The sequence below is a fragment of the Metschnikowia bicuspidata genome (assembly GCF_001664035.1).
Source record: "Metschnikowia bicuspidata var. bicuspidata NRRL YB-4993 chromosome Unknown METBIscaffold_1, whole genome shotgun sequence".
NCBI lineage: Eukaryota > Fungi > Ascomycota > Pichiomycetes > Serinales > Metschnikowiaceae > Metschnikowia > Metschnikowia bicuspidata.
This window is the reverse complement of record NW_017387731.1, coordinates 4,374,992-4,391,108: the sequence shown is the minus strand read 5'-3', so window position 1 is coordinate 4,391,108 and position 16,117 is coordinate 4,374,992. Positions and strand designations below refer to the sequence as shown.

General features: G+C 40.3%; 2 protein-coding genes across 2 annotated transcripts in view; both read right to left on the bottom strand.

The window, feature by feature from the left end:
• Positions 1-2,406: 2,406 nt before the first annotated feature.
• On the bottom strand, positions 2,407-3,748 carry METBIDRAFT_30503 (uncharacterized protein). The gene has a single exon (XM_018855650.1). It carries the CDS (start codon positions 3,631-3,633, stop codon positions 2,614-2,616), a length of 1,020 nt encoding a protein of 339 aa, XP_018714655.1. The 5' UTR covers positions 3,634-3,748; the 3' UTR covers positions 2,407-2,613.
• A 12,202-nt stretch (positions 3,749-15,950) lies between these two features.
• The window catches only part of METBIDRAFT_30500 (uncharacterized protein), a gene marked incomplete at its 5' end in the record, with an annotated part of 442 nt that continues 275 nt past the window's right edge, over positions 15,951-16,117 (bottom strand). Inside the window, one exon of the mRNA XM_018855649.1 lies at positions 15,951-16,007. Within this exon, the coding sequence (XP_018714654.1) occupies positions 15,958-16,007 (50 nt within the window). The remainder of the gene's footprint in view (positions 16,008-16,117) is intronic.

The following is a 16,117-nucleotide window of genomic DNA, read 5'->3' as shown; positions in this document are numbered from 1 at the left end:
TAATTACTCATTCTCTAATCGCTGTTTAGTCGCTGTTTTTCGCTGATAAGTCGCTATATAAACGCTGCTTAGTTGTTCTGTAATGTTTGAAGGCTAGATCATTCTATATGATCGTTGTACAGTTGTTATACAGTCGCGGAATGATAGCTTTTTGAATGATTTTCAATCACTATTTAATAACTGTTCAATCGCTGTTCATTCGCTATTTATTAGCTGTTCAGTCCCTGTTTTTTTTTTTTTTTTGAATGGTTTTTACTCGCTGAGTAATCGAAATATAATCGCTATACAATCGTTAAATATTCGCTGTTTTACCGTTGCATAATCGTTGTTTGATCGCTGCATAATCGCTGTTTTTTCGCTGTTTATTATCTAGTCCTTCTTTCTTCGCTTTTTGAATCGTTTTTAATCGCGCTTTAATCGCTAAATAATTGCTGTTTCTTCACTGTTTATTGAACGGTGTTTAATCGCTGATTGATGGTTACATAATCGCTCTTCTATCGTCTCTACCCTCTTCAATCGCTCTGTAATCGCGGTGTCTTTAAACTTCAGCGGTGCAGAAATGTCTTGAGGGCTGCGTAATTGATTCGGGCGAGCTGAGCATGCCAAGCAGACGCGGTTTAGGCAGACTAGCCTCTACATGCGCAGAGTGATTCGTGCCAATTTGCCAATACACCAAAGTGATTCATGCCAATTTCTTAACACACCAAAATAAAATATCCCGACCGAGCCATCTCTCTAGATCCATGCAGGAGGGGTAGTCTGTTTATATTTGGACACAGAGAATCGCTGCCCAGGCATCTTTCTGTGTCGTACTACTGTTTCCTTGGTGCAAGAATCTTGGGCCTATCACTTTGAAATCTTTTCAGTTTACGAGAATCTGACGGATCTGAGTTGCCGTGGGTGCAATCCTCCTTTTTTTCTGGTGTATTCCGTCCAACGAAAGCAAGCTCCTCGTAGTGCTTTGTCTTAATACATGTGATTGGAGAGTAGATCCATTAGATTCTCTCATGATATCTGGCCCTTCTCCTTGGAACTCAAAATTCTCGAGCCTCAGTATGTTCTGGTGCAGATGGGCTGGCGGCCATTTATGCGAGATGTGTCCTTCTTCACCCCAGAAACTGACATCTCTAGTTCTGTGACTATCGATGTATATAGAAACCAAGTAAACAAATAGGGTCTGAAAAAAATCAAGGCTCATACTGGGGGCATGAAAAACAGCCGTCAGAACCTCCAACTTTGACAGATGCTAGAATCCCAATGCATCTGCTGCATCTTTTGTGAGAAATATCTGCTTGTCCCAAGTAGTAATGGGACACGTATTCGAAATCAAAGTCACAGACCAATAAACAGCCAGGTCTTTCATTGTAAACTTGCGAGAAAATTTAGCGTGCTTTACTTTGCCTGCGTTCGGGGCAGATCCGAGTTTTCTTCTTCTGCTTTTCTAGTCCCCAGATCGAAGCGTCGAATTCTTTAATGAAGAATTCAATCCTTTAACAGTTTTATTTTTCTTCTGACTAGTGCGGGGCAAAACACCAAAATTGCTCATTGACCTTTGGCATTTAGATGAGATTAAAATTAGAACAACTCAATGTCCGTAGAGTGTCGGGGAGCAGTACTTTCCAGATGCGAGCAGAAAAACAACCCATGATTCTGCATTGAGGGTACCAGAAGTCTAATCGTAAGACCTAATCGCCTTATTCAGGGAAATTGGAACAACAACCATCTTTGTCACCAAGGTGCATAGATTTGTGATTCTGTCTTCTTTACATATATCAGAGCTTTAATACTTCTTCGACAAACTGACATCTTTTGATCAAAATCGGCTGACCAATCAAATATGTAACACTTGGTTTTCTTAACCCAAGCGATATAGGAATCCAGATTCAGATACTCTTAGCACCAGCGCAGCAAAGTGTGTGATGCCCAGTCAAACGTACAAGACTCATAGAATGACTTTATGAACCAATTGCGCTGACGATGCATGGATAAATTTCACAGAACCACAATGTTTTGGTGCCAGACCGAGAAGATTTTTAAAACTTGTTTATTTTGGCTTCGTTTCCAGTGTTCTGCGCCTTGTACAAACCATCAACACAAGTGTCCTTAAGGACATCAAGGCATGATCGTTGATTCTACAAAGGAGAACAGATTAATCAGCTCGACAAATAAGTCCATTATAACTAATGTTCAGGCTTCCAACATCATTCACAAAAGCCAGCCTTATCAATCAGGACAAATTGTAGAAAGGAGTCTCAAATCGTCCTTGGTCCACTGGTACCCGGTCGTCTAGGAAGCTGTTTAACCCCTTTTACAGACTATAGCTATTGGTGACTTTAATATTATGCATCCCAGCAAGAAACTCAAAAACAAACTTTTTTTTTTCTTAAACAAAATTCTAAACACAAATCCCCTAATTTTATGCCACAAATACAAAACGAGACAGGGAAAAGATGAAGGGGAACAAGTACAAATGTACACTCAAGACCATTGAGCTTGATGCTGCCAGGCCTTGAGTATTTGACTTGGCGACAGTGAGTTGGTGATGAACTAGGAGTAATCAACACACAATTTCAACATTCAACCAGGAAGGAGCCATTTTGCTAGTCAGCTCAACTAAGAGCCAGGTACTCGTGGCGAGTTGGGAAACTCTGATACACAACCACATCCATCTTGACGGCTGTCTTGTGGGACTGCCTTGTCGTACACCACGGTACTACCACTCTCACTCTGGGTCACTTTAAACTCTCCCGCATCGTACCCTGTGCCAATATCTAAGAGAAGGACCGTCTTAGTGGCGTCCAAGATCGACAACCTTCCTGTTTCCTCAGAATAACTGAGTTTGTCGGTACCCTCAATTACCTTATCAAAGGAGATTTTGTTATTTCCTCCGAAACCTGCGATTCTGATGACTGGAGCACTAAGAGAAGTGCCAAATTTGGAAATCTTCAAGTCAGAGTCCGCGGATTCTAAGGTGATAGCTTGCAGAACCTGGTCCTTGTCGAGCGCTAATTCCAAGAGTGAACCAGAACCCACACTGATGCAGCCGGATCCTATAATGGATGTTTTTGTCTCCCATAAAGTGTTGTATAAACAAATGGATCCATAATTTTCAATGCTTGGGATATCAAAGAGACTTCCACGAAGATCTAATGGAACTCTGGGTCCAGATTCCCTCCGGAATACCATCGAGCCCGAGTTATACCAAGAGTTCGCAGAAGATATGGTGATTGGGAAAACAGCAGACTCGGCCCCGGAATCTCCAAGGTACATTTCACCAGAGTTTACAAAACTTTCCCTTGCCCTGATAAAAAACCCGGGAGTGGTTTCAGCTGTTAAGGAGTTGATAGCAAATTTCCCACGGTTCTCAACAGTGTCACCGATGATGCTCATCCTGACCCTCGAATCGCCAGAGTTTGTGACGTAAAATTCGCCCTCATTTTCAAAATTACCGCTCAATTGAACTTTTTTGCTGTTCACAGCTGCAAAGTGCTTTCCTGCAGCGATACTGAAATCTTTGTAGTCCACATTTGGAGACTTGGTCACTGTATTGTGGTTAATGGAGACTGAATAATCCCGAATGGCCAAGGCATCTACCAAGGAAGATACAGCAGCCGCACAAATGATCAATTTCATAATGTAAGATCGTCGAAGTTGATATGCAACACTAAGAGGGCTGCAAAAGATGAGTATAAGACTTGTTGGACTATTGGCTTGCTTAGTCGATTTCACGTAGCTTAGAGATGGCTAGATCTTATGTTTTACTTTTTAATTAAATCCTTTAAAGGGCATTTTGATGTCTTCTTATATAGTCAAGAATCTACGAGGATGAGCGTGACCACAATCAATACTTGCACGGCCAAAACCTTCAGAGATTCATTCCGCACATTCTTCGCTTAAAGCTGCATATAGAGGAGATGGTGGATCTTGTAAGTTCTCCACATTGGGTGCGCCAAATGGTTATGATACTGCGACATAGCCACACATCGACTTGGTTATGTGGATGGCTTGAGCGAACTCGCGAATATATCACGCCGGTGCAGGTTACCATTATCATGATTTTCAGGACAGAAGCGGCTACTTCAAATGCTTCTACACTTCCAAAAGAGTTCCTGAAAATGTTTTTCGATCTGGATGAGATATCGGAATGATTATTTCTCTTTACACTGCGCCTCAGTTTTTTAGGTTTTTCCTGAAAATTGCGCTTCGCCGAGTAAATTCCGCTGCGTTCGTTACGAAATTGTCCTGCATCGTGAAAGCTCGGGTGGAAAAAGTCTTTGTCAACCATTCGCGTCTCGCGTTCGCCTACTCAAAAGGAAATTTTACTAGGCAGAAAAAAGTTTGGTGCGGAGAATAATACAATGTTTCTTTGAAAATATGGGCCCTTGCTTTTACTTCGCCGTTTGTTCCTTTTTCTTTTTCCAAAGGAATGATGTCTACGGGCTGTTAGACTCAGATAAGAGGGTGAGGAGGAGGGCCTCATAAACAATAGACTTGGAGGTTATCCATAAAGCCTCCTTGTAGGAATAATGCTGAATGGTTTCGGCTCTGAAAATATGAATGTGTTCCCAGTGACATTGGCCCGGGCCCGAAAGAAATTCATGATCTGAGATTTATCATCATACGCCCAGATATTTGTCAGCAAATATTTTCGATCATGTCTGAAACTTCAATACACCTACACAAATAAAGAACAATGGGGTTTTTGCGCCAAGGGTTTTTTCATAGTGATCAAGTACAGGAAATTATGGAAGTAGCAGTCGAATGGAATTTCGCCGCTCAAGGTGCGACGATGCATAGCCACGGTGAGGTGCATATTGAAATATTGCATGGAGGGCTGACTGAGACAATACTGTATACGATCTTGGGATGCATATACGAATGACTGAGTCTGTTGGAGGGATATGACAAATTCAAGCATATGATAAAAAAAGGACCTGATTGGTGTGGTCAGTATATGTTCACTTATACATGAATTAAAAAACATACCTAAAATATAAAGAGATCCCTCTCTGCCGAAAGGGAAATGAGAACACGCAAAGTTTCCAGTTGTAATTCATGAGAATACATCTTTCAAGCTTGTATCGCCCAAGTTGTTTGGTGTAAGAATTTTCGAGCACATTGCTCTAGAGCAGTGGGCTCAACTCACTTGAGCATACTTCAAGTGCAATGGATGATGTCTTCGCACTAGCCTTTCCAAAGGTTCTGACAAAGAGGCACAAATTCACGCAATGAGGGTATTATAGGCTGGCGGTTTTGAAATCTGAGCTTGGTTTTTAGTAGATTTCTAGCTTTCACAGAGTATGTTTTTGGGTCTTTCAAATGCTAAATAGCCTTTCGCTTGGCATCCGTCATCTGAACTGATATTGTGTTCTAATTGGCATTTCTCCAGACCGAAGCTAATAGAGGCTCAAATTTTGAATTCCCTTGTGTTTATTTCTTTTGAATCATATCCTATTTATCGTTAATTAAGGACATTAATTATAGAGGAACAAAAGCAATTGTACACTCAAAACTATTTAGCCAAGTGCTGCCAGGCCTTGGATGCCTGCATTGACGACGCCGAGTTGATGAACCAGGTATACTTAAAATAATTTTTTTGATCCCATCTCACAAGCAAGGAAAGGCTTCAACCAACACAATCCAGAGCCTGGTACTGCTGATGAATGAGGAAACTCCAATACATAATTGCATTCATAGTGACGATTTTCTTCTCCTTGCTGTACACCAGCGCGGTGCCACTTTGATTTGAAATCATCTGAATTGTACCCTGGGCCAATGTTATAAAGGAGCATTTTAGTGTAGTCCGCAATTGAGCCTTCCAGTATCCTAAACAAACCAAGTAAGTATGCATTTCACCAATTAGTAACTACCGATACCACTATCCAGCTTGGGTCAGAAACTCTAATTGAGTTTAAACCATCACTCTCAATGAAGATTACTGTAGAGGTCCACATGAATGTATGTTTGCAAAATAGTTTCAAGGCCCTCAAACATCAGCAAATTGCTCACGCTGCACAAAGCTTTCGAAAATTTACGGGTTGCTAATTTCTTTGTTCCAGCAATAAATAATGTTTATATTTGCATAAAGATAGAAATAGCATCTCTGGCCCGATCAATGTATTTTCTATGAAACGCGCTTCAACAAAGTAGAACTTGATAAGACAAGATTGGAAGATTTGAAAGCAAAAGCAGTAAAGTATCTTAAATCCGATAAGAGCTTTTGAAAAGGGTCAAAGTTTTAAATACGATCTTTCTCGGGCTGAAATTGGGTCATTTTTTCCCCCATAATTGATCAATCATTCATGCAAAGGCTGGCATATTTTTAGCCCTGGGAGAGTATGAATCTTTATTCCACTCCTTCCGATTTTATTATTGTCCAAAAAATCATGTTTTATGAGCCCGCAATACATCTAACCAGAAAAATGAATCTCTGTCAATGATAAACATTAACCAAAGTTAATCTGTCGCAACAAGTCCGTCAAAGACTAGTCTCTACAAGTTTGATCAGATCAAACACAATTCACCACGTTGTATAGATTGACAGAGAGCAAAAAGTATCAAACTGTCAGATTGGTACATAAGAAGTAAAACTATGAATGTGGGGCCACATTTTATTTATATGTCTGCATAGTCGCGGACCCCAGAAATAGCCACGCTTACACATACAAATAAGCTAATAGATTGAGAATAGAAACGTCTACAGGCAGAGATAATTGAGCTGCTGTGATATTCAGTCAATCAAAAACTTACAATGGTCTAAGGCAAACGTGTAGATGAATTGACCAAAGTTCAGAATATACGGGTACTGCTTTATGAGCTCTCAAGATCCAGGGATAGCTTTATTATGGCACACAGTTCTGGCGTTGGTTGTAATAAACTACATTTTATTAATATATATACGAAATGGCTACACTCAATGCGTCTAAGGCATGCATAATCATCATCCAATACCAAACCAATTAGGGATAGATAAAGTGATTCAGCTGGAGCAAGTAGTGACCCAAACGAGAGCCCGAATCTGGAAAAGTAACTAGCAATTTAGTAGATTCTAGCATAGGCTAGTAGCTGGCCAGTTGCCATCTGCTGGTATCAAACGATATTTCGCAACTATTGAAAAGGTATTTTTGAGGGGCCTAAAAAAAAGAAGATTTACATGAAGCCTGACAGCGCAGTTGAAGATTTGAGTGTATTTTAGCACACCTAGATCATTAGGATCCAGACCAAGTCCTAGTATTCTCCGAGCCAAAACCTGGATTTTAAAACCTTTGGAAAATGAATAAAAAATGGACATGTTTGATCTCACTACAGAATTACAATCTTTAAAGTTCTACTACCGAAGCTTGGCGATCAACTATATATAATTTAAGATATGCGGTAGGAAGTTCATTGATGCCACTGTGAGAACTGTTCCAACACTTCTAAAATGACTCTTGGAGAGCATTCAATCCAGGAAACAATGGGCTTTGTCTATGAAACTACTAAACAAATTTCAGAAAAAATCAGGTCTCCGAATACACTATAAATAATGCTGGTATTTCGGGTCTTTCAGAAGACATGACTCTGGAAAGCTCGTAGATTACGTCAAGCTTGGAGATGCAACTCAAATTGTACTCGGACGCTATGCTTAGAGAAATTGATAGATGTCTGCTAAGTGTACTCATTCGAACGATTAGATCTCTTTCTTTAGTTGTACAGCCAGAAATTCTCATCTAAATTTTCGTCGTTTCTCCAAATCGATAGAAAGTGCCAAACTATTTGGCGCCAAAATGTTCCTATGTCTAAAGACTTGAATCTTTAGAATGTTACGCGCACTATCCATACAACGCCAGCTTGAAGCCTAAGACAGCTAAGTCAATCAAAAGGTGTCCCCTTGAACATGATGTTTGAGAGATCAATAAGCCAAAAAAAATCGGAAGAATCAGCGCGTGCTTCCGACTAGAGCAATTTAAAAGAAACCCCGTTGAAAAATAAACCATGGCAATGATCCTAAAGATGATTCGTGGGAAGCCTCAACTAACATAAGAAACACTGGTTCGCCGACTGCATCGATTTAAAATAGTTACGCATAGCAACCTTGCAGCGTGAATCATTTCAGGATCAAACAATTGGGCAAGAGATATTCAGTGACTTGCAGAGGCTTGCTTAGTCCGCTGAAAAAATCATTAAAGAAATCAACTGAAAATAACTCACTTGGCCTGTGTCGCGACTGAGGGATCAAATAGATAACAGAAATGCAAATGAAGCTAAATCTTTGTGAAATCTTGCGCTTGGACTTACATCACCAAGTCAGCTAAGGAATTTCTTATATGGATTCTTTTGCGTAGTGGTAGTCATGATCCTAATGGATAGTGGATAAACAAACTAACATGAATAACAGTCGCGCTCATTTGCACCCAGTCAAAAGAAACGCAGACTGCAACAAAAGCACAGAATAGTCTAAGAAGCTGCTTTGCAAATCTAGCCACCCGGTTCCTCACGAAGCTTCGAGCTTGGCCAGAAAGAAGTGGTTACCAAAAGAATCAAAAAGGGTTGTCTTTTTTCCTCTGGTAGATGTAAGTGATAGAAGAAAAGAGGGAAAGAGCTCTAAAATAGTATAAGAAACCTTCCACCAGATCACAGCTACGTACAAAAATAGAGCTCTTTCCGTCCCCTCTTTGTTAATAATAGTTTGGACGATTCTTTTTGCATGTGTCTGTTTACGTATTGTATATTGTGTCATCGATTTAAAGTTATTAAATTCTCCAGGCAGTTGTCGATCGGAGCCACTATTTTTTTACGCTGATGTGTTTGGAAAAGCTCAGTTCTGGCTACAAGTATTTGAATATTTCACAGTTGCTGTAGAGAGAGAGCTAAAGAAAGCGTCTGTGGCATCTCCGTTGTTATACACTTGTGTGTGCAACGATGGTACTGGAATGCCTTCATCAAAACAATTGCGCCCAGACAAACTATATAACTAGGACTTTACACCCAGAGTATAGCTGATAGACCACGTCTACTGGTTGAGACAAAATTATGTCTTCTTGGAAATTGTTGAGGTTCAAAGTAGCCCTAAGGGAATCCCTCATCTGAGTTACTGCATCCGGTGCGAAGCCTTTTCTATGGTGCAGGTAGTTTAGAGGAAGAAAAGTTATCTCCCTTTCTTCCAATTTTTTCCCTTGTGGGGTTTCCATCTAGACTTATATATCTACCTCTTATCGTTCACAAACTAACATCAATGAATCTACTACTCAAGAGGAGTCTTTCTGAGACCCTTCTCAAGACCAGGACTCCTATGCTCCCCATATTGTCATAGGATTCATGTCTAATTCTATCCTTTCTCCAGCAGACCTCGCTACTAGCTCTTTCTGTACTTCTACACCTTCTGTGTACTATAATTGGGCCCCCTATGCACACAGAAAGAACGTCTTCGGCATTGTCTCTGGTACGCATATTGCATATAGTTTCAACGCTCGCAACGTAGAAAAACACACAAAGTATATCAAGTCTGGAACTAAAACGTCGGTTGCGGCCATACCATGCAGGAAGAGCCCCAAGCCACAATTTGAGTGCCGCGCTGCATTAACATTATGGATAAGAAGGATGAGTAGTTTAACTCACCTCTTTTTGTCCGCTACAGATCAGCATCGGATTTCTTCTTCAGATGGCACTGCGCACAGACTACTCCTATCCATAACAAACGCGGGTCAAAGTTTCCAGCCATATAATGGTCAGGAGTTTATACGGAGGTCATTCTAGAGGTTCACTACATTTTGATCTCGGGAAGCAAACAAATAGGCGGGTTATAAGTGTAGATACATCGAAGATCATACAACATTCGCTGACTCTCCAGAAAAACACTGACAAAATCTATAAAAACGCGTGAGCCTGGGTCGACGACGACAGAGCCAAAGTTACCTGTACATACACATATTGTAGGCGACTGTTAGGAGCAAATGCTTGTCGAGGATCACTCCAAAATTTACCGGCTCGCTCCTTTGTTGTTGGAAAAAAAATACTATAAAAAGTTGAGACGTCGCCCGCTTTGAATAAATTTTCTACACACTATAAATCACATCTAAACAACATTACATTATCTCATCGGCGAAATCTTACGTGGGCCCTGAAACCTCCATTGATTTTTAGACCAATGGATCCATCTGTGCCAGATGTTGCGATGTGTGAAGATGGAATCAAAGACTCTGCGTTCAGTGATATTGGAATAATGAATGGAGGAGATGAATTAGACTTAAGTGAACGCTTTTGGGAGTACTTTTCAGAAGGCAATGATGGAACGATTGGAGGCTAGCCATTTACGCAAGACTCGATTAACAGAAAGCAACTCAACCTTCAAGACACAAATAATGAGATCCATAGCCTTCTTTCAACAGTACCAACTAAAATCGATCCTGCCATCTCACAATTTATTCACAATATGGTGTATCCAGAAATTCTACTCGGAAATGTCAACAGAAGGGCCAAACCCCATGCCCAATTAGTAAAGCTAGGAAAGCTTGACGCCAAGAGCAGAAAACTTTTCATTTACGTAAATACTGTTTTACAATATTCACCATGTGTTGCCGCATGTTCTCAGAGTTGGAGGCCTCTTACATTAAGAGCTTTCTCGTATCACATTGCCCGTTATGTGCTCTATGTTTCTAATAACACAGATTGTAATGAAACAAATTTTTATATAGATGGCAACTTGATGCTTGATTGTGTTAAAGATATTTTTGCACAAGCTGCTAAGGCTGCATCTCCAAAAGTGAATAAAATGAGCCCGGGACTCATTCCACGTTTCAGATACGCCTTAGAAATATTGAAGATATGTCTTGGGATTTACAAAACTTCAAAAATAGAGGACAGGAACGAAAGAGCAAAAGACATTGAGCGAAATTGGTCAACTATTCCGTGCATTGAGTTACTTAACGAGTTTCATCGACAAAAATCACCAGAATTTTTCGAGGAGTCGAAGCTGAGGTACTTAAACAAAAACAGAGCAGGAATGTTTCAAAAGAAGTATACAGTAGCAGATTGTAAGGAAATGATGATAAATATGCTTGAAAAGACCAAGACTGGTACAAAGAAAGACATCCATGAGAGTATTAACTCAACTCTAGAGTTTTTGTTGGGACATCATTTGTTGCTTCGTGGGCAGAATAAAAGCGCAGTCGAGCTTTCGGATGCAGTCTACAACGATGAAGAGACATCTCGTGGTGTTGTTCCTATTTTGGGGTTTAAGCTCGTCAAAGCAAAAACTTTATTCGCAAATAGTGAGCCAGGGCTCCTGGGGGTGTGCCGCAATAAGGATGTTGAAATTTTCTTGATCTCAGCATTTGCATTGTCACTTTGGTACCGGTTCGATTTTAATTCTCAATTTGGGCCTTTCACTGGTGAAAATGCACCGACTTTATGGATAAGAGAAGTTGGTATGATCTCAAAGTTCTTTTTGCTCGCAGCTCTGGGACAAAAATCCTCAAACCTGTCATTTCTGGTTACATGCGTACGTTAGGAACGTACTCTCTTGATAGTACCACTTCTCAGTACCTGATTAGGTCACCTCTTGAAAAGAATGCAAACTCTATGATTGCTGACTCCCATCGGGTTGAGGAAGCTCAAATTAAACGTGCTGTTTGGCGGACTCTTGATGTACTTCAAAGTCTGTACATGTCAGCTTATGCCTTTGACTCCATACATTTCTCTGGTGGATTCCAGTCCGAAGAACCTTACTATATCTCTAGAGACATTGATGTTCCAGAAGAGCTCCAAAAAATGGTTTTCCCGTGGCTTGAAGAAGTCGCTGCACGAGTGAATAGCAGAACTGACGAAGAGGACCTCTGTCTCAATGACAGAGACGATGCAGCACCAAATTTTCTTGAGATGCTCCGCAAATTCAGGTCAATTATTCTTCAAGATTTGGCCCTATTAGTGGATTTGTCCCCTAGCTGTATCTATTCGACTAATCCAATCACAAAACACCCTCTTTTTACTGAGTTCAAAGAAAAAGTAAAGTGTAATGTGGCACACAGCTCGATGTTCAGTGGTACCAAGGAAACGCAAGATGTTGTTGATGTCCTTGCTCCAGTCATTCAACTGAACATAAATGTGATAAAAATGGGGATGGATGTACTCAACAGTAATCTATGGAACGCTACTAAGTTTCTTGAAGAAAGATTTTGGAATTGTGCCAGAACACTTGAAACTGATACTCGGAATCTCAGAAACAACTTACCAAGAATCATAGAAAGCTACATGAGAAGTGAAATTAATGAGTCATTGACTACTCTTTTCGCGCATCAGAGTGAGAGACTTATTCGAAATACAAATGAATCATTAAAGGCAGAAAATGGTGAATTGAGGCAAAATCTTGATGTATTGCAACAATTGACGGATGTATTGCAACAATCGGCGGATGTCTTGGCATCCCAGATCGCGGATATGCTGAAACACACAAATTTGATTTCAGAAAGTTTGCAATCGATTATGAAGTCAATGAAGACTGATTACGAAGTCAATGAAAATTGATTACGATATCAACAAAAGTTTAGCATGAAATCCCTGTTGAAATATCAGTTGCCCTATGTAATCAGGCAAATGGGATACATGCTGAGTAAATAGATGGACAATCAAAGTTAGTAAAGATGCATAGACCACATTGAGTAGTGTTGTGGGAGACACCATTTGCGAGGTTATGGCGCTGTAATCTTTTGTATCACGATGCAAGCTTTCGTGATACCAGAAAGGAGTTGTGTCACAACAATAATTGACATCTCAAAAATCTTTGAAGAGAGGACGATTATCGAAATTTTACAGACCATAGCGTTGTAAACAACAGTTTTGGAAAAAAAATTCTAAAAGTTAAGATACTTGGATTGAGTTCTAGAATTTTCATGTTTCGGAATACTGTCATTTTTCATAAGCTTGTTTTTTCAAGAAAATTAGCATGTGACGTCGAAAAATCTGGATATGCTGGATTATGAATGGTGTAAGTAATTCGCAACCAAGTTACAATGAAACTGTAAGAGTACAATGGAAGGGCGTCATACTACCGTACGACAGCTTTCAGCTACTCTACAGCACCATAAAAGAAGTTTACAAGTCACAACTGGCACGGGGAGTCACATATGTTAGACAATATATATTTGGGGGGAAGGTAGAAAAACACTGGAATTTACGGAAACATTGTTCTCTTCTGAACTGAACAAACAGTTTAAATGCTTGCGTTTGTCTATACGATAATATGGTGAGCCAGAAGCATGTCAGCAAAACAAATCAAATAACAAATGATTGATTCAAATTCAAATATCAAGCATTAGTAATGCCAACCTAGAGGCACCGGCTGATCTAGGTGATTAGATTTTATTGAGCGATCCTTGTACCCAGAGGCACCTATCTGATACTATACAAGTGATAGCATAGTAATTCTAGTCAGCCTTGTACGAGTTAAACTATTGTTAATCATCTATTTCATAAAAAAAAAAACACATACTTGATACTCGTGTAGACAAAAGAAAACAGTGTAACATCGTTCAATATTTGATCTCAAGCAAAAACTATCAGGTGAAACACCCGAAATGTCATGCATGGGACATCATAGACGAGTCCCACCGCAATTCTGTACGCAGATAATATTTTAGTGTGGAGGCCTAATTTACCTGAGGCACCCCTTCAGTATAGCATCAACATCGCGCCCGAATTTAGACTTCTTCGAGAGCCTACGCCAATTCCTCTACATTCAGTTACGTCGCTGTGCAGATCCATATAACAGTTTGACAGTGAACGACCTTTACAGGTAAGTATGAATCAGGTGGGAGTTTTGGAAAAGTCGAGTAAGCTCATTTGCTGAATGATAAAATTGCACACTCGAGTTTTCAGAATTCTAATTTGAGTGTTTGCTGCTACCAAGATCTGCGCCAGAGGATCCAATCCCAAGACCCCAACCACACCTACCTAATACAAAGACGACTAATTTATTTCTGTAAGTGACAATGAACCGTGGCTATCTTTGACTGGTAAGCTGCCACAAACTCTTTGAGCATTCTGATTTCTTTGACCACCGGAAGTATCGCAATCAACGCAATAAAAGACTCCAAACTAGAGATAATCTGTCACGGGACTATGCGTCATGCTAGCATCCTACCATAATAGTCCAAGCAGAGCTGCAAAATAGAGAGCCAAGATGAGGAAATGCCTCGATTAGCATATTCAGCCACCGTAGTACATTATCCTGGGCTGTAGCAGGCCAGCTAATTGAATTTTTGCATGCACCTCATGACATTTAAAGACTTCCTGGTATATGGAACCTGATGTAGCCTGGTATATAGGACAGAGGGATACTACTTCATTATATCACGACAAAATAGCACTGTAATCCACCACTGTGATCTAAAAAACCGAGTTTGAAACCTTGTCCGAGAAGTAAAGTTTAAGGCGCCTAATAGAGACGCCACCCTATAGATCCACCACCCCTTATAGCCCACAACATAGCACCTTAGTACCATACTGCTAGGTAATGGGACCTGTTACATTTTTGTCGGAGAAGCCGCATTCCGGCCCAAAGTAAAGCCATTGTGCAGAACCGCACAATAGAGGAATTATAGCACACCATTACAGCAGAGCTTTACCACAGCACGAATAAAGCGCTGATGGCTTTTTATATGCATTGCAAGAGACTCTCTTGTTCCATGGCCTGGTCGAAATATACGATAACGCTAAAGTATTGGAAAGATTTAGATGGATGACTACGTATCGAACAAAAATAAACGAGTGGACGGAAATTCCACGTAAAACGCGACAGGAATTGCAAGACAATTCTGACAACTGGACACTATATAAGAAAGCCTCAAAAAATTACCGGCCAAAACACCAGCCAAAATACCATCCAATATACCAACCAATATTGTATCAAACATACCAGACAATAAACCAGCCAAAAAGCCAGCCAATATTCCAGTCAATATTACATCAAACATACCACTTAATATACCCCCCACTGAACCACCCACTACACCACCCACTAGACCACCCACTAAACCAGCAAAACTACCACCCGATAAAACCAGCAAAAACAATAGCCAATATTACAACATATATACCAGTAAAAATGTGACACACCGTCCAATGACTAGAAGCAAAAGCGAGTCGGTGACGCAGATGCAACAACCTACTGAAAACAAAAACAGCAAATTACAAGGATGATTTTTTTTCCAAATATATCGGACAATTTGCCATATGTTGGTTGGCAAGCGAAACATGATAAAAGGTAAGCAGTGGCTAATATGCCACCCAGTAGACCACCCAATAAACCACTCAATATACCGCGTAATAAACGCGCCAAAACACCAGCCAATATACCAGCCAATATACCAGCCAATATTCCAGCCAATATTCCAGCCAATATTACATCACCCGCGACATGGTTCATTTGACAAGGCGGCAAGACGTGCATTTGTCTTTGCCTTCTGAATCTTGAAGACACAATGCTTGAGGACAAAACGTGATGAAAATGCTCAGTTTCAAATATCATAAATGACATGATCGGGTAGAAGCTATGAGCTGAAAAAGCTGGCAGAGACAGCGACGGGCAATGACACAGGAAAGGGGGTCGAATCAGAAAAGCGGCGGAATCGATGAAATGAAGGAGGAAATGCCAAAACAAATTAATGCAAGAAGATTGCGAAAGGCATACCACCCAATACACCACCCAATATACCACCCAATACACCACCCAATATATCAACCAATATATCAACCAATATACCACCCAATATACCAACCAATATACCACCCAATATACCAACCAATATATCAACCAATATACCACCCAATACACCACCCAATATACCAACCAATATATCAACCAATATATCAACCAATATACCAACCAATACAACAGCCAGTACACCAGCCAATATTACAACATATATTGCATCAAACATACCATCCAATAAACCACCCTGTAAACCACCCAGTAAACACCCACTACACCACCCAATACACCACCCAATATACCACCCAATATACCACCCAATATATCAACCAATATATCAACCAATACAACAGCCAATATACCACCCAATATACCACCCAATACACCACCCAATATACCACCCAATACACCACCCAATACACCACCCAATAC